Raw genomic sequence first — 19,077 nt, 5'->3', positions numbered from 1 at the left:
GGGTGCAGGGGCTCAAGAGTCAGTTGCCGGTCAGGATACGGGGGTGGAGTCCCCAAGCCTCCTAGGGCCCTTCTCCTGTGGTCCCTCCCCAACCTGCGGGCCCTTCCTCACATTGTCTGTGAAGATGACCCCGAATTTCCAGATCTGGTACTTGACGTCGATGGACATGAGCCTGTGTGGGGCAGGGGAAGAGGGATGGCCAGATGCCTGGGGCTCAGACCCGGCCACCCGCCCTGCCTGCCCCAGGCCTGCACAGGGCCGTCGCGGCTCACCAGGTGAGCAGCCCCGGCGGTGGCTCAGGCTTGCGCTCATTGTGGGCCGTGATCACCAGTGTGGCCAGATCCATGCCCAGCAGCTCGGCGATCCGCTCCCGCCCATAGATGTCCCCATGCTTGTCCAGGACCTGCACAGGAGAGCGCAGGGCCATGCAGACACTGCTGGAGTGGGGGAGGGCCTGGGGACACGCTGAACTTTGTGTGAGAAATTGGGGGTGCATTTTTCTGAGGAAAAGGGCCAGAGCTTTCTTCAGCTCCTCAGGGCAAGAGGCCAAAAGTGATAAAGTTCTAGCTGATCATTAGCAAAATTAATTGAGATAATTTATGATCATTAGGCAAATAAACAAGGAATTCTATATAATTGGGCCCCCTGTCATCTATGAATTTATCTCCTTCCCTCTCTCACTCTGCTTCAGCCAACTGGCTTCCTCTCAGTTCCTCCAATACACCAGGCACATTCCTGCCCCGGGGCCTTTGCACCAGCTGTTCCCCCTGCCTAGGACATTCTTCCCCTAGATTTCCACCTGGCTCACTCCTTCACCTCCTTATCAATTAGTGTGACATTTTCTGACCACCCTATCTGAAAGAGCAACCTCTCCCGGTGGGCGCGCATGCACACACACACACACACACACACACTGCCCATCCCTCTCCACTGCTCTATTTCTTCTGTAGCACTTATCACTCCTTGACGTTATAAACGTGTTCAGCATCTGTCTTTCCAACTCAAATGTCAGAATCACTGTTGTTTCCTGCTGGATTCCAGGCCCCTAAGACGGTTCCTGGCACACAGTGGGTGCTCAATAAACATCTGTTGAGTGAATGAACCATCGTAACAGCTAACACTTGTCTAGTGTTTTTCTATGTGCCAGATACTGCTCACATAGTAGGTCATGTAATCCTGACAACACCCTAGGATTACCTCACTTTGCATATGAAGGAAACTGAGGCATTTCTGAAAGGATGACACAGCTACGAGTAAAAAAGTGGACAATCTGACCCCAGAGCCTGGGTGCTTAAAATAACACACCTCCCTCCCTCCCTCATAACTCATGTTTCCTGAGTGCTCCCTCTGTGCCAGGCATCTGCTGTGCTCCTGACGCCTGTCATATCTTTCGAGAGAGGGAAGTGGGGTTTTCATGCCCGTTTCCAGATGGGTAAACTGAGGTGCTGCTCAGCCACACAAGCCCTGTGCCCGAGGTAGCACACAAAGCAAGTGCTTGACAGGGCCAGGATGGCCGGTGGCAGCAGTGGACGCAGCCCGGGAGGCCCTCCCACCTCCCCATCCACATCCTCTCACCTTCCGCTTGACAAACTTGTCCCAGTAGTTGCTGGGGAAGGACCTGCCGAGGGAGAGACGGCGAGATGTTAGGGCAGAGGGAACAGGAGCCACCAGCCAGGCCAGGGGGGTTGAACTTCCAAGGCGTTTCTTACAGGGCCCCCCACCCCCACCCCACAGTGGGGTCGCATCTCACTTGGGGTCAGGCTCTAAAGCCCCCAAGCCAGGCAGAGTTGGCCCAAGGTCAACCACCATCCCCACAGCCATCTTTGTTGGAGCCAGCTAAGGCAGGGGCTTGCATTCAGAGCCGGGTGTGCAAAAAACCACAGAGGTCCACCGGGGTGGGGGGTGGTTCTTGCGTGTGAAGGGTGGGAGGAGTCCCAGCCAGCAGCCTGACTCTGCTCCAGCTGCGGGCGAACCATGTGCCTTCTCACACCATTTCGCTTAATTTTCCTTGATGATTCTGGCTCTTTATTTACCAGTTTTCTGAATGACGAGTTGGTGTGCTAACCCCCCGAAAAGGGGGCCAATGAATTTTGCTTTAGGGGAGGGCAAGGAGGCTGGAGCGGAGGTTTATTAGGAATCTGGGGATTGGGACCTATCCGACGGGTGGAGGTACGTTGCACCATCCGTCTTTATTGATGCTCGAGTGGTCCCTGCATTGTCCAGCGGGAGCCCCTTCCAGCTGGTGGCTGGGTGCATTCAGCACGTCACCACTTTTCATCCAGCACATCCCCGCTTGATGACACGACAAGGGAATCCAGGCTCATCTGGCACTTCCCGCCCCGTCCCTGACCATCTGCCGCTTCTCCACGGAGCCTGGCTCCTCTTCGTGGAAAATGGCATTTGGAAGTCAAGGTCTTGCGCACGCGTCCCTGAATGTGTGTAAGTTACACGTGACTTTGATAGTGACAATGAGACGTAAGATGCGCTTGGTGTGGCTTCTCTCCCTTCCTCCTCACACCACCTCGACCAGGCAGGACCCCGCAGTCCGATAACTTCCAGTACTTATCTGGGACTTACTGTGCCCCAGAAGCTACATGAATCATTTAATCGTCACAAGATCCTCGTGAGGGCAACGCTATTATTTAAGTCTTTCGCCACTTCACAGATGAAGAAACTGAGGCACCACGAGCGGGGCAAAGTCGCTTGACCAAGAATTCCCAGCTAGGGTGTGGCCAACCTAGTATTTGAAGCTGTTGTTCTTATTCTAGAAATGTCCCCTCTAATGATGCAGCCCCACTGGAGGAACACAGGAAATGGGACTCTGGGGGAAAACAGAGTGGGCTGGGAGCACACTTTGGGGGTGCAGGGTCCCCCATATTGTCCTCACACACCTTCACTCCCTCTCCGGGCTCAGTTTAAAAACCACGTGATTTCATACTTCCCACTCCTGGCACCCAGGCAAGAGTCACACTTGAGGGCGGGGTTTAAAATGCAGGTTCCAGGGCGCCGCCCAGACTGGCTGAAGCAGAATCTCCCAGGCTGGGGCCCAGGAATGTCCACGCACCCCCCGCACCCCCACAGGGGCTTGCGTGCTCGGGAAATTGGTGTGTACTATGGAGAGGAGGACTGAGGCACGGGGAGAATGGGTTGGGACCGGCAGTGACTGGAACTCCAGCCTTTGAGGCCCAGGCCCGGACTGGAGCGGACAGTCAGCTCTGTTTCCCCCCACCCACGCCGAGGTGGGGGCTGGGCCCTTACGGCGTGTTGAGCACCAGTCGGTCCCACTGCCCCTTCACGTCGTCGTCCTCCGGCTGCTCCGTGATGTAGAGGCCGTCGAACTCCAGCTTTCGGGCCAGCTCCTTCTCCCGCTTAAAGATCACCAGGGGCACCTAGATTGTGCGGGTAGCAGAGGGGTGCGTGTCAGGTGCCTCAGGAAGCCACAGCCCCAGCAGGAGCCAGGAGACCTTGTTGGAGCCTGTGGGAGACCCCGCCCCACAGGGATCAGGGTAGTGATGGGGCAGTGCAGGCAGAACTGTCAGGGCTGAAGCGGGTGAACAACGGGATCACCCAGAAGTGGTGTCTGATGCAGCCCGGGGCTTCCCAAGGGAGGAGGGACGAATAAAACAGGCAGGCAGAAGGAAGTGGAAGTGGGGCAAAGCATTCCAGGCAGAGGGAACGGCATATGAAAAAGTTCTAAGCCAGAAGATCTCTGTGCATCCAGTAGTCGAGCATCCAGATTTGCTGCAACAGTCAGACCTCATGGGACCCAAATTGAGGCTCTCGTAACACGCCTTATGGGGCATCAGAAACCTCAGGCATAGCTGATGTCAGCATCCACATCCCCCCATTAGCAGCATGTTATGTCTGAGAGCCCACAGACCCAACAGATCTTAATTCTCCAACTGATGAATGCAGAAGTTAATATCCCCAGTGACGAATTTTGCCTCTTGATCCAAGAATTAACACAGTCACAAGAGCCGGCTCCTGAGCTGTGACCCACATCTGTTCCCAGTTCGAATGTCATCCTTGCTGAAGACCCAGATCCTGTACCCCGTACCCCAGCCCTTACCCTGATCCTGTCCCAACCACTGTGTGAGCCACTGGATCCTCTCAGCCAGTGCCGCCCGCCTCCCCCCCAAGAAGCCCCTGCCCCAGAGCCGTGGCCATGGCCCACCTTGAGACAGTTATAGCCAATGATGCAGAGAAACGCCACCAACGTGTGCAGCAGGCTCAGGCAACGCAAGGCAGGCTCCATGTAGCCCGTGCTCTCCTCCAGGAAGTAGTACACCATGTTCTCGTCCTCATCGCCCTCCGCCTCCTCACCGGCCCCTGAGCCCCAGCCAGAGCCGCCACCAGACCCTGCGCCTGACAAGTCCCCAGCTGCTGAGCCCTCCATGTCATCCTCCCCTGGTGGAGAGTCTGAGACCTGGAAGGGGCAGAGGTCAGTCAGGGCGGGGACCCTGGGGTCCTGGCACCTGGTCTGCCACACCCAGGACCCACTAACAGAATTATCAGCCTCCGTTCCTGAGGTTGGACCCGGCCCCTGTCAGATACGCTGTAGGTGGGGCTGTCAATCAAAATCAAGGGGCGGGCCCAGGACCCTAGCCAGCAAATCAGACTCAGACTCTGCCCGGGGAATTTGACTACTGTCCTGAATGACAGGAGGACTGAAAACAGAGTTGATTCATCTTGATAGTGGAGCCCTACAGAGACTGACCCTGATAGTAACACTAACACTAAAATTAGTAGTAGCCAACATTCACGTAGCACTTTCTATATGCCAGGTACTGTTCTAAGTGCTTTACGCATATTAATCCCCTTTTAATCCCCACAGCTCTAAGAGGCAGATGCTATTCTTATCCCATTTTACAGATGAGGAAATTGAGGCACCGAGAGGTTAGGCTCCTTGCCTACCATCACCCAGTCAGAGAGGTGGGGCCGGGATTCGATCCCACAGCAGCCACACTCTGCCCACTCTGCTCCCCTGCCTCTCTGTCCTGTTACCTAGATCCCTGGCAAGACCCCTAGAGTCCCCTTGTCCTTCAGGAGGCCTGGTTCTTAACCATTTCCTTCTATTCCATGAGCTGCCCATTTCCTCCTCCCCACAAATTCCTCTGTAGCTTATGTGAAAGCAAAGAAGCTTAACTGAACCAGAGGGTTACGGAGAGGTGAATGCCTGCACCCAGGGGCACAGGTCTGGCAAGTGGCAGAGCTGAGCATGGAGCCCAGAACAGGTTCTCCACTCTAACTCCCGCGGGCACTCAGGCATCTCCCGGATGGACCAGACACCCACACTCACCCCATGGGGGTCCCAAGACCCGGGTGTACAGCCTGAATCCTCTTGGGAACCCCGAGCCCAACACCATGTCCCTGGTGACCCACAGGGACCCTGAGAACCTGTCAGGAGCTCCCACCCCACGGCCGGGATAAGCACTCAATCCTCCTGGCCCCTCACAACCAGCACCTTATAAAACAGCAGGATGAAGTTGATGGCAAAAGCGAGGAAGAGAGCAAGGAACCGCAGGGTGTAAAAGTTCCGGGAGAGGTAGTTCTGAGATGAGGAGAGAAAGAGAGAGAGGGAGCTCACAGCCCGCCCACCTCCCTGGAGAATTCATCCCACCCTTCACCCACAGTCCAAGCCCCTGGGCGCTCAATACCTGGTCCCACCACCTCCCGTTTATTGAGGGCTTACTGTTTACCGAGACCCCGGCTAAGAGCTTTTTATTCGCAGGAACCTGTTCGATTCTCCCCACAACCCTGCGAAGTGGGTGCTGCTGATACGCCCACTTTACAGAGGAGGAAACAGAGGCTCCAGGAGGTGGGATGTCTCGCTCCAGGTCACAGAGCCAAGAAGTGGCAGACCTGGGGTCCGAAGCCAGGCAGTCACGCTCCAGGGGCCATGCTCCTGACCGCTCTGCCATGCTGCTTCCCGTGTGAAGTGACGCCATCTGCCTCCCCCAGGCAGAGGACACCCACTTCCATTTCTCCCTTCCTCTTTTTCTCTCTGCCCTTCTCTCCGTCCCTCATTCTTCTCGTGAACCCTCTATGTCGGGCTGGGCCCGGAGAGGAGACAGGATGGGTGGAGCCCTGGGCCCTGCTCTCCCCAACGCCTGCCCCTCTTCCCGGCCTGGATGAGGGTATAAGTCCTCCGTCCCACAGGAGGAGCTGGGGCCGCAGCGGGGGCTCCCACCCAAAGGCTGGGAGCCAAGAAACAGCCATGGTGGGAGCAACAGAGCCACGGCCTCAGCTGGATTCAGCCCTGGATAGAGGATGGGGGTGGGAGATGCAGATGGCCCCGGATGAGCAAAGGTGTGGAGGTGGGAATAAGGACCATGGGCGGGAGATGCAGAGGAGCCAAGAGGGGACCACTTGAAAACGCTGCCCTGTGTCCAGGCCCTGGCTCTGTCTGGAGACTTCTCTGCCCTCTCCCTGGCCTGGCTTCCTCTCAGGGATGAGGCTGGCGCAGGCGAGCTCAAGAGCAGGGTGGGGAGGAGAGGTGGGATGAACATTGGGGCCTTGGGGGAGGGGAACTGCAGCGCGCCCTTGCTCGGTCCTCACCAAGAACTTCACCCTCTGCACCTCCAGTTCTGCCCAGAATTCCAGGCCCCCACCTCTGGCTTCCTCCTTCTTTGGAGGGGGTGGGGGAGGGGCTTCTGCCTTCTTGGGGGGCTCTGGTGGGGGTTCAGGGACTTCTTCTTTCTCCCCATTCTCAGCGCTGCAGGACAGGACACAGAGAGAGTGAGGAGGTGCCTGGGCAACGCGTTCATTCGTTCGTTCATTCAAAGCCGAGCACTGGGGGCCACCCCACGACTGGCCCAGGGCTAGATGGTGCTGGGGACATAGTGATGAGACAGCCTCAGGCCCTGTCTCATGGGGCTCCAGGCCAATGGGGTACACACCTGTGAGCAGGCAGTGGCAGCCCAGAGTGGTCAGGGCTAGGACGGGGGAAGCTCAGGGGGTTGTGGGAGACAAGAGGAGACACCTCTTCAACTTGGGGGGGGTGGTGGTGTCAAGGTAGGATTCCTGGAGAAGGGGACACATGAGCCAAAATGGGCTGGAGGAGGAAGACTGAGATGAAGCTTGGGGGACGGTGTTCCCGGCGGAGGGAACAGCCCATACCAGGGCCTGGGGGAAGACAGGAGCGTTCATCTCTCTACTCCCTGTCACAGAGGCCCTCCTCTGGGCCTGGCCCTGGGCTGGGCGATGCTGAGGACACAGAGTCCCCAGGACAGCCTCAGGCCCTGACCTCAGGAGGCTCCCAGGCCAGGAGGGAGGCAGTGATAGGGGCCGGGCCACTCACTCGGCTTTCTCGGGCTCGGGCTCTGGCTCTGGTTCCGGAGGCAGCTGCTCTTCCTCTCCATCCACCTGGCGGCAGAGCAAGCATCAGGACGAGCCCCAGCCCAGCGCCCCTCAGTGCTGCCCGCCTGCTCCTCTCCATGTCCCTTTCTGGTCATTTCCCCTGGGCAATCTAAGCTCTGCGCTCTCCCCACCAGAAGGAGGAGGGCTTACGATTCTCATTCTACAGAGGGGAAACTGAGGCTCAGAGAGGTGGAGCACTGAGCCCAAACCACTGTGCAGGCTCAGGCTGACTCCAAGTGGGGTGCTTCTCCCTCAGTTTCCCATCACCTTGACAACCGCACTCCCGTGGCCCGCATCCCGCGAGGGGCTGAGGATGCTTTAGGGGCCTGGGTCCTGTGGGCTACTTCATTCCCGGTAACCATCTGTCTCTCTGCAGGCCTTTTCCAGCGTCCCCGGCCCTATCTCGGTTCTTTTTAGCTCCTGGTCCCCTTTCCCCTCTAATTTGGTCTCTGGCTCCAGATCTCTCTTTCTCTATCACTCCCAGAAACACGACCTTTGTCACCGCAAGCCTCTCTCTAGGTCTTCATCACTGAGTCCATTTCTCTCTCTCTCTGGGTGTCTCTCTGTCTTTCTCTGCCTCTCTGTGCGTCTCTCTGGGTGCGTGTCTCTGTGCGCCCATCTCTCAGGCTCGCTCTCCGCCGTTTCTCTCTCCCCTCTCTGCGCATCTCCACCCACCTGTCTCTCAGAGTTTGTCTTCTCTCCTCCTACCCTCAATCTCTCCAAAACCCCGAAGCCCTGCGTTCTCACCCCCAGCTTCCTCTTGAGGATGGGGGAGCCCTCGGGCGTGGGCGGCTCCGCCGGCGTCGTGTCACCCATGTCCCCGAGGCCGCCCCCCCCTTCGGGCCGGAAGGGGCCCCCCTCGGCCACGGCCACGGCTCCGTCGGCGCCTCCCGGGACGGCCTCGTGCACCGCCACCTCCTCGTCGCCCGCGCCCTCCGCCGCGTCTCCTGCGCCCTCGCCGGCGCCCTCGCCGTCCGCGTCGCCCCCGGGCCCGGCCGGCTGCTCGCCGTGCACCTCGTCGCTCGTGGGGTCGGGCATGCCGGCCAGGAGCTCGGTCACCGTCACCTTCTTGGCTCCCTCCACCAGCCCGCCGCCGAAGAGCGAGCCCCAGAGCAGGCGCAGCGCACCCTTAGCCGCTCCCGCGCCCGCCGCGCCCGCGCGCGCCATCGCCGCCCAGAGCAGCGCCGCCACCGCGGTGGCCGCCTCGCGCGCCGTGAGCCGCCGCAGCCGCCGCACGCGCCGCCGCAGGCTCCGGTAGCTGAGGCCCCGCAGGGCCCGGGTCGCCGCCGCCGCCAGGCTGGCCGAGACCCCCGCCGCCGCCGTGGCCGCCGCGCCCTCGGGCCCCGCCGCGCCCTCCTCCGCGCCCTCGACGGCCGCCTCGGCCGCGCCCTCGTCCTCGTCCTCCTCCGGCTCGCCCTCTGGCTCCGAGATGCGCGCGGCGATCTGCATCTCGAAGATGGTGTCCTCGCAGAAGCTCACGAACAGCTCCATCTTCTCCGACTCGCCGCCCTCGTTCACCACGTCGAAGATGAACTGGCGCTTGGACTCCTTGACCTGCGGTGGGGACGGAGGGGCGCGATGGGGCCCGGCGACAACAGCCAGGGCGGCTGCACGTGCTCGCTGCGGCCGCCGCTGTTCTGGACACACGGTGGTGGATTTTCCTATTAATAGCAAACCTAGACAGCGCAGGCTGCAGGCGCTCTTGCGAGGGCGTCCCTCGGGCCAGGCCCTGTTGCGAGCATTTTACACAGATGGGCTCATTTACTCCTCACCAACAATCCTAGAGGGAGGGGCTCTTAGGCCCATTTCACGGATGAGGAAATGGACGCCCGGAAGGTCCCGTGCCCAGGGTGGCGCAGCTGAGAGGTGGTAGATGTGGGATTCGAACTCCCAACAAGCTGGCTGCAGAATCGATGTTTCTAGCTCCTTTGAGAGATGGAGCGTCGTGGCTGAGGGCAAAGGTCCTCCTGCCAGCCAGCCTGCCTGGGCTCGGATCCTGATTCTGCTACTGAGCAGCTGCGTGATTTACACCTAACCCTCTGGGCCTGAGTTTCCCCTTCTGTAAATTAGGGGGTAATGCTAGGACCGACATTATAGGGTTGGTGTGAGGATTAAATGAGTTAATAGATGCTGAGGGATTTGAACAGCACCTGGGGCCTAATAAATACTGTCCAGTGTTCGCTATTATTATACAGCTGCATGAGTGCTCGAGGCCCACGTGGCTTAAACGGAATCCTGACCAGGAGAGTGGGAATGGGAAGGGGTGAGAAGGCAGAAGTGGGTGTCTGGAGGAATAAACTAAGGGGAAGAGTGTGCACCTGGGGAGCACGTGACAGGTGGGGAGGGGGGTGGAGCTCCTACAGCGCCTACAAGAGTGTGAAGGGCCAGTGGTGAACCGGGGCTTCCTGCAGGATGCAGCAGACATCCTGGGGGCAAGGATGGTGTGACCGCTTTCATGCCAGATTGGGGGGCTGAGTACACAGCGGTGCCCCAAGAGACACAGGGGAGTGTGCAAAGTCTTGAGGGTTCTGTGGAGTATGTGAGGGGGCTGATGTGCAGGAGCCTTGTGAGAGGGCACCAGGGGCTACAGGAGGAACCAGGCACGAGGAGGACGTGGCGCATGGGAGGATGTGGGCAGTGTGCAACCACATGGGGCTCAGTGTGCACAGCAGACGTGGGCCCACAGGGCAGGCAGGCAAGGGCCTGGGGCCAAAATTCTTGGGGGAGTGTTAGTGTGTAGGGGTCTATTATTCATAGAGTCAGTGCATGTGAGGCAGGCATGAGTGTGCAAGTGAACCCAGGAGTCAGTGCAGGAGGGCCTGGCACATGAGGACAGGGCTCAGTGTGGAATGTGAGCCCGGGTGTGCCTGAGCCAGGCATCACTGAGGAGGCAACAGGAGGGGCCCAGTTGTTGAAGAGATGATGGGAGTGCAAGCCTCATGGGGTACAAGTGTGAGATGGGAAGGAGCGTGCAAGAGCACGTGGGAGGAGTGTGCAGGTGCCTGGGGCATCTGAGGAACGAAAGGGAAGTGTGAGTACAAGGGGCATATGAAGGGGAGGCCGGCTGGGCGTGCAGCGTGAGTGTGAGCAGGAGGGCCGCCAGGCAGCAGGGGCAGGGCTGGGGGTGAGCGTGTGTGTGGGGGGCCATGTGGGAGCGGGAGAGCGGGGCATGGGAACCACATGCAAGCTAAGTATGTGAGGTGGGCTGGGGACGTGCCAGGGCCACACGAGTGTACTCTTGGGGCAAGTGAATACATAAGGGGCATTCAACATTTGTGGGCTGGGTATCTGGGGAGCCGAGACAGGGCACTTAGGCTAGGGAGAAGACCTGGCCACCAGGGGCACACGGGGGCTCTTGTGGGTGAGCTGGAGAGGGTGGTCCAAGTGTGCGTGGGTGTGCCAGGGCTTCCGTGAGGAGGTGAATGAGTGAGAAGTAGACAAGAATATAATGTGCCGAGGCCGCATCCTCAGAGTGAGTGTGCAAGAGCTGTGCACCCACATGTGGGCCCAGAGTAAGTGGGATGGACGCTGTGTGCTAGAACCTCAGAGGGCATCTGGGGGCATATGCAGTGACTGGTGAGGTATGGGCCAGCATACCAGGGCATCCCAGAGCCCCCCAAAGTGAGTGTGCAAAAGAGTAGGCGTGGGTAGGCCAGGGTCAAGAGAGGGCACACCACAAGCTGCTGGGAAGGTGAGCAAGAGGTGTACAACCATGTACTCCAGGGTGTGGGTGTGGTTACATCAGGACTAGGGCATGCCAGAGCTCTCAGGGTGAGTGTGCAAGAGGTAGGCATGGTGTACCAGCAGCCACAGTGCGGGCATACCAACGCTGCTGCATGTACATTCATGCGTTGACCAAGTCTGCAGGAGGTAGGCGTGGGAGAACCAGGGATGTGCAGGGGCACAGCAGGGCCCATAAAAAGTGTGTAAAAGGGTGTGCATTGCAGAAGCAGAGCAAGGGCCCACCAGGGTCTGCAGAGCAGATGTGCAAAGCATGCACAGCCCCTTGAGGGGTCCAAGCATGCGAGGAGCATGCCCCAAAGCCTTGGGAGGCGAGCATGCACGAGCGCAGGTCCGCCGACCTGGGGCATCTCCCACTGGGCGCGGTTGGTCTCCGAGATCTCGAAGTAGATGCGTTCGATGCGGCGCGAGGCGCCCATGATCTCGATGCGGCCCAGGTAGGGCCGGAAGTACTCCAGGATGCTCTCGGCCAGCTCGAGGAAGTTGCGCAGGCGCGGGTCGTGCGGCACGTGCTCCGACAGGTTGGTCAGCAGCACCGCCACATTGAAGCCGATGTCGCGGGCCGGCTCCTGGAAGCGGTTGGCGAACTCCTCGAAATCGATCATCTCGTTCTCATCCGCCTCGGAGCACGAAAGCAGGAACTGGATTTCCGGAGCAGTGAACTGCTTCTGGCTGTCCATGGCCTGGGGAGTGGGAAGGGATGGGCGGGGGAGGTCAGAGGGCCGCCCGGGGAGCCTGGATGCTGTTCTTAACATAACTATGGACTTTTCATAGAGGGAGAAACGTCCAGAATCGTATAACCAGCACCTAAGGGGATACCCAGCAGGTTGGCACCAGCAAGGCTGTACCAGCCATGAAAATACTGAAATGCTGCATTTCAATAAAGCTGAGCCGCCACCCACTGTAAGAGACTTTCCATTTTCAGAGATGGTAAGATGTGAATTGATGAGAGTCAGCACCTGTGTAGCAACTGGTAAAGAGATGTTGCCCCAGCTCTCTATGTGTCATCCAGGTGTGCCCCTGCAGCCCTGCTCTCCACCCTTCCTCCCCCCGTCCGTGGCACCTGTTGTCTGCATCAGAGGCTCTCTTGGCCCTCTGGCTTCAGGTGGGGTCCGTTCAGTTGGGGGTCAGGCAGCGGGAGGAGAATGGGGCGATGGCACTTCTCTCCCAGGCCTCCTCCTTCTGCCGGCGGTGTCCCTCACTCAGAGGTCTGTCCTGCAGCCCTGCCCCAGTGCAGCTCCTTCCGTCTCCCAGTTAGGTAACTAACTGAGACAATTAGTCAGGCCCCTCAAGGCTGGGCCCCAACGGCTACATGCCACCACCTCTGCCCCTCCCCCAAGCCCCTTTGCCCCCTTCCTATTTCCAGCAACTAAATGATTGACACCTGACACAGTGGAGGCCTCTAAATTTCAAACTGAAACAAACTGGCATGTGCCCATCACCCCAGAATTAAATGCTCATAGTGATATATAGGTATATATATTTTGTATGCAAGGGTTCACCCTAAGCTAATGTCTGTTGCCAATCTTTTTTTTTTTTTTCCTCCCAAAGCCCAGTGCACAGTTGTATATCCTAGTTGTAAATCCTTCTAGTTCTTCCATGTGAGCCACCACCACAGCTTGGCAACTGACAGACAGGTGGTGTGGTTCTGTGACTCAGAACTGAACCTTGGGCTGCCAAAGCAATGAGACAGCCGAACTTTAACCACTAGCCCATCAGGGCTGGCTTGACATATTTTTTTCAAATACTTTTTTTTTAACAACTAAAACATTACAGGTGCGAGTGGAGCCCTCTGTGCATCCTTCTCTTGCTTCATTCCCCCCACCCCCCCACGGTAACCACTATCCTGCAGTTGGCATAGCCTTCCAAATGTGTCAATATTTCTCTTACCTCTATCTCACCATTTCTCACAAAAAAACAGATAGTGTCCTGTGCAATTTTTGATTTAAAGAATTGCTATTAAAATCATGTCATTCGAAACCTGCTTTTTTTTCATTCAACTGTATGTTTTCAAGATCCAGCCGTGTTGCTATAGAGATCAAATGAATTCATTTTCACTGCTGTGTAGTATTCCTGTTTTATAAATAGAAGACTCTATCAATTCCTCTGATGATGGACATTTAGGTTGTTTCCAGTATTTTACCTTACAGACAACACTTTCATAGAACATTCTTGTGCTGATATCCTAGGCACTTTTTGCAAGAGGTCCCCTAGGGCAGTTTTGAAATGTTTTGACCATAGTAAGAATGCATTTTACAATGTGACCCAAAAAAAAAGTTTTCACGACACAATTCTGACTTTTGCTGTGCAACACGCTCTGCAATGTTCTAGTCTATTTTGTTTTCAAAGATGCTGGTCATGACTTCACTAGATTAATTTCGTGACCTACAGATGTGTTGCAACCTGCAGTTTGAGAAATGCTGCTCTGGGGTATGAACAGAAGCGAAATTTTCTGGCTCTAAAAAGTGCTTTGTAGCCAAGAACTTTGCAAAATGCTTTCTAAATGAGTAACGTGCTTTGCAAGTCATGAAGGGCAAGTCTTGAAACCACAGAGCGTGGAGACATAATCACACAGGAACTCCTCACCTTCTACCCTCACTCCGCCAACTTGCCTTCTCCCCTTATGATGCAGTGTGACACTGCCCCTCCTGAAAGCCACCATCCCCCCACTAATGTCCCGGGACTCCATCCTCTCCATTCAGTCCTGGACTCGACTCTTGGGATTTGCTGCTCTCTCTTTGTCATCATCCATTAGCCCACCCCCTTCTTTTGAAACACTTTCTTCTCTGCCTGCTGTCAGTTTATCTTCCAGATCTCTAAGGGCTGCAGGGGTTGAGTGGTTTCAGGCTTGGAATTTGCACCCCTCTCTTGAGATAAGCACTCTCCATGGAGATACCATTGAGGCCCGAGGCTCTGAATGCCATCCCACACCAACGACCACCAAGATTACATCCCAGCCCTGACTGCTCTCCAGAACCCACTTACAGCTGCAGCTCTACCTGACATTTCTTTGTGGATCTCTCCCCCAAACTGGAAATGGCCAAAACTGAACTCTTGATTTCAGAACCTCTCCTCCCACAGTCTTAGCCATCTCAGGAATAGCATCACCACCCACCCACTCCAGGTGCTTAAGCTAAAATCTTTGAGTCATCCTTGGCTCTTCTCTTTTATCTCCACCCACCCCTGATCCATCAGCAAATCTGTCAGCTCTGCTTTCAACAGATCTAGACCCACAATCTGGCCCCCATCCTGGTTTTGTCCCCCATCGTCTCCCATTGGGCCATCACAGCAACCTCCTCCCTGGTCCTCTTGCTCCCTGTCTGTCCCCACATGCAGCTGGAGGGACCCTGTAAACATGTGAGCCAGACCACATCCTTCCCCTGCTCAGAGTCCTGCCTTGGCTCCATCTCATTCAGGTTAAATGTCAAAGTCCTCCTTGCAGCCAGCCAGGCCCGCCCTCTCTCATCTCTCAGACTTTATTTCTTCCTCTCTCCTCCACAGCAGCCCTCTCCAGCCACATTGGCCTTCTTTGCATCCCTCTCATTCCCAGCTTTCAGCATTTACACTTGCCGTCCCCGGGGCCCGGGATGCCACAACCTCCCCAACTTCACATGGTACCTCTCAGCTCTCAGCTTCAGCGTCCTCTTCTAGAAAGGTCTTTCCCGACCACCCAGTGTACGGGGCTCACTCCACCCCTGCTCTTTTGCATGCCACCCTGCTCATTTCTTTCAGACCACAGATTATAACATGACATTACTTTGGTTATTTACTTATTTTCCCCCGCCCATCCCCACTGGGCTGGCTATCAGCTCTGAGGGTGGGCTCTGCGTTGCCTGCCGCTGCATACAGTAGCTGCTTAATACATATTTGTCAAATGTACTCAGCACCTTGAAAACTGAGAAGAGTTTTTAACGGTTCCAATTTTTGAAAATTAAAAAGTCCTTTAAAAAAAAAATCCTGAACTTGTCTTTTAAACCATCAAGAAACTCAAAAGTGTGGTGTAAAATACAAGATTTGTAAAGAGTTTGGGAAATCATATGATGTTTCATGTTTGGGAAATCAAATGAGGTCTGGTAAGTGGTCAAACATATAGAAATGAGGATATTGCCATTTCGCAGTCTCTAATGAGCGAATGTGGGAATTGAACAGCAGTGGCTGCTGATGTCACAAAAGGAGAGATGTCAGGACAGGCTGTGCCTCCTCATGGATTATGTACACAGTACCACAAAGGAAGGCGCTGGCAAAACCAAAAACAAATACCCCAAATCTGAATCACATTGAGCTTCTTGAGCTCAGTCCCAGTTTACGGGAAACACAGGGGACAGTGGGACACATTAAGTGACACCACAAGGATGCACCCACCAGACCCAGACTCTGGAAACTCTACCATGAGGACGGCACCACCAGTGAGAGCCACGAGCCCCACGTGGCTGCCGAGCTCTGGAATCGTGGCTGCCGCAAATGGTGATGTGCTGATAGTGTAAATCCATCCTGTCTTTTGAAAAAAAGAATGTAAAATATTGAATACTTTTTTATATTGATTACATGTTGAAATCATATTTTGGATATACTAGCTTAATTAAAAGCCAGCCCTGGTGATCTGGTGGTTAAGATTCGGCGCTCTCACCGCTGAGGCCTCGGTTTATTTCCTGGTCAGGGAACCACACTGCCCGTCTGTCTGTCTGTCGGTTGTCACACCGTGGCGGCTGCATGTTGCTGTGATGCTGAAAGCTATGCCACTGGTATTTCAAATACCAGCAAGGTCACCCATGCTGGACAGGTCCCAGCAGAGCTTCCAGACTAAGACAGACTAGAAAGAAGGACCTGGCCACGCACTTCTGAAAAACTGGCCATGAAACCCCTACGAGCAGCAGTGGAGCATTGTCTGATGGAGCGCCAGAAGGTGAGAGGATGGCGCAGAAAGACCGGGCAGGGTTCCGCTCTGCTGTCCGCAGGGTCGCTAAGAGTCAGATCGACTTGATGGTACTAACAAAGGTTAAAGACAACATATCGTTGAGAATAATTTCATGTTCCTTTTTCTTTTTTTAAAGAGTGGGTACTAGAAATTTTTAAGTCATACATTGTATTTTTACCAGGCAGAGCTGCTTTACGGACTGACGACCTGCGTCTGTGGCAGATAAACTGCGAGGAAAAGGAAAAGTGACAGAGGGGAAGCAGTAGATAAAAGGAGGTTTGAAGAGAGATCAACTGATTGCCATGGGTGGGCCTTGTTTGGATCCCGGTTCCAAGAAACTGCGAAAAACAATACGTGATATTTATGAGATGTGGAAATTTGAACACTGATCAGACATTTGCTGATTTAAGGAACAGTGGATATTTTTCTTTTTGTTTTTATGGTTTTGCTTTTGGTTGGGCATGAGAATGACACTGTGGCTTGTTACATAAAAGGGTAGCCTTTTAAGACCATATACTGTACAATTCCATTTATATCAAGTGTCCAGAAGAGACAAATTTATAGAGACAGAAAGTAGATGAGTGGCTGCTCGGGGCCTGGGTGGGGGAAATGGGAAGTAAGTGTTACAGGGTCCAGGGTTTCCTTTCTGGGGTGGTTAAAATGTTCTAAAATTAGATTGTAGCGATGGTTACACAATTCTGTGAATATGCTAAAAAAACTATTGAACGGCACATTTTCGATGGGCGAATTTTATGGTGTGTGAGTTCTATCACAATAAAGATGTTTTTAAAAAGAAGCCTTTTAATTTAAAGAGACATACAAAGATATTTGCAGATAAAATATTTGCCGATAAAAAAAAAAAATAAGGAAAATCTCAAAATGGTCCAGACCAAGACTAAAGTAGGAGCCTGCGATGTGTTTTCAACTCTCGGGAAGGGCTTTTCCAAAGTGTAGCAGAGGTTCTGGAATCTGCAAAGTGCTTATGGATGGAGATGTGCTTTGTAGACTGTCAAGAATTCTGTCAACCACGAAGAACTTGGGAAGCCATGAAACAATGCTATATATTTTTAATGCAGATTTACATATAAACGGAAATGCAGAAAGGAATGTCTGGAGGGACACAGACCACGTGGATGACACTGGCAGCATTTGCAGAGGTGGGATGAGAATAGGATTGGGGGTGGGGTCAAAGCTGACTTCAACCAACACTGGATCGATCTGAATTTCCTTACAAGAAGAATGTATTCCTGTATTTCCTATTTTGTTAAAAATTAATAAAATTAAGTGATTTTTCTACATAAAAATCAAGTATTCTGCATGGCAAAAGAAACCCACCATAAGCAAAGTCAAAAGACAAATGATAAACCAGGAAAAATGGATGTAACTCCTATTGCTAACAAAGCTATAATCAGCCTAATATATAAAGAGCTCCTAGAAGTCAAGAAGAAAAATACCAACATCCCAATAGAAAAATAAGCCAAGGGCATGGTCGGTTCACTGAACAAGTAATACAAAAACAATACCATGAAAAGATGCTTACCTGCACTCATGACAGGAGAAATGTGAATTAAACCTGCACTGTAATACCATTTTTCACCTATCAGATTGGCAAAAATCCAAATATTTGACAATGTGGTCTAGCAGCGAGACTGTGGGGAAACAAGTACTCTCACATGTTGCTAACGAGGGGGAAAAATGGAGGGCAAAATCTGTCCAAATGACAAATGCATTTACCCTGTAACCCAGCAATCCCACTTTTGGAAGCTTATCCTTAGATATAACTGCACATATAGAATGATGTATGTACAAGGGTAATCATTGCAGCCGGCATTGTTTGCGGGCCATGTGGAGCCTTCCTCAGCACGCTTACTTCCATCTGCTGGAAATCTGCAGTACCAATTTATAATATCTGTGCTATAAACTGCACTTCTGCACAGTGCACAACTTGCACAACTATCCATGGCAGCCCTGACTACAGCATGCATTGTAACAGGAAAAGTGTCCATCAACAGGGAATAATCAAATAAACTATAATACATATACAAAGTAGAATATTGGGTACCTGTAAAAAAAAATAAGGAGGACACTCCCTGTATCTCCAGAATATATTGTCAAGTGATATAGACTAGTGTATGTAGTTCCTTACCTATTATGTACAAAAGGAGGAAAATAACAGTATCTGGAAAGGTACAAAAGAAACTAATGCTTACTCACAGTGGTGGGAGTCGGGGAAGGGCAGGTTGAGAAAGAGGCGGCAGTGAGATTTCTCACTTTGTACCTTGTTACATATTACTTTTTAATCTTGTGAATGTATTATTTATTCAAAAAAGAAAACTGATGCACTTTCAAAGTTACAGGTTGCTTGTTACTTTCAACTTTGTGAAACAGAGATATTGGGCTATAAAATGTTGTGTACGTGACATCAAATCTTGTGATCTGTAAAGCCCTGAACAGGTGGGAGCGATCTTTACCTGTTCTAAAAAAATTCATCTTATAACTGAAAGTTTGTACCCTTTCCCCAACCTCTCTCTATGCCGCCACCTCCCAGCCCCTGGACACCTCTCACTTTTCTAGTCTATGTTTCTACGAGTTCACCTTTTTTCGATTCCACATAGAAGTGAGATCTGGTAGCATCTGTCTTTTTCTGGCTGGTTTATTTCATACTGCCCTCAGGTTCATCCATGTTGTCGCAAATGACAGCACTTCCTTTTTTTTTAAAGGCTGAATAATATTCCATTGTGTCTCTATATATACACCACGTCTTCTTGATCCATCCCTCCACTGACAGACACTTAGGTTGCTTCCATGTCTTGGCTACTGTGAATAACGCTGCAGTGAACATGGGGAGGCTGCCACCTCTTCGAGCTAATAGTTGCATTTCCTTTGGACATTTACCCAGAAGTGGAATTGCTGGATCGTATGGCAGTTCTATTTAATTTCTTGAGGAAATCCCATACTGCTTTCCATAGTGGCTGCGCCAGTTTACATTCCCACCAACAGTAGACAAAGCCTCCCTTTTCACCACATCCTTGCCCACACTTATCGCTTGCCTTTTGGATAAC

The 19,077-nt window shown here is 53.6% G+C and overlaps 1 protein-coding gene across 4 annotated transcripts in view; it reads right to left on the bottom strand.

Annotated features, from left to right (window-relative positions):
- Positions 1 to 19,077, bottom strand: part of RYR1 (ryanodine receptor 1) — a 105,779-nt gene that overhangs the window by 3,949 nt on the left and 82,753 nt on the right. For all 4 annotated transcript variants that reach the window (XM_070632710.1, XM_070632712.1, XM_070632711.1 and 1 more), the window contains 10 exons: positions 11,442 to 11,783; positions 8,107 to 8,913; positions 7,301 to 7,365; positions 6,559 to 6,715; positions 5,465 to 5,551; positions 4,175 to 4,426; positions 3,259 to 3,389; positions 1,576 to 1,618; positions 273 to 403; positions 112 to 172 (listed from right to left, as the gene is read on the bottom strand). In XM_070632710.1, the coding sequence (XP_070488811.1) occupies positions 112 to 172; positions 273 to 403; positions 1,576 to 1,618; positions 3,259 to 3,389; positions 4,175 to 4,426; positions 5,465 to 5,551; positions 6,559 to 6,715; positions 7,301 to 7,365; positions 8,107 to 8,913; positions 11,442 to 11,783 (2,076 nt within the window). The remainder of the gene's footprint in view (positions 1 to 111; positions 173 to 272; positions 404 to 1,575; positions 1,619 to 3,258; positions 3,390 to 4,174; positions 4,427 to 5,464; positions 5,552 to 6,558; positions 6,716 to 7,300; positions 7,366 to 8,106; positions 8,914 to 11,441; positions 11,784 to 19,077) is intronic.

Source organism: Equus przewalskii, chromosome 9 (assembly GCF_037783145.1).
Source record: "Equus przewalskii isolate Varuska chromosome 9, EquPr2, whole genome shotgun sequence".
Lineage (NCBI taxonomy): Eukaryota > Metazoa > Chordata > Mammalia > Perissodactyla > Equidae > Equus > Equus przewalskii.
This window is presented reverse-complemented; position numbering and strand designations above follow the sequence as displayed.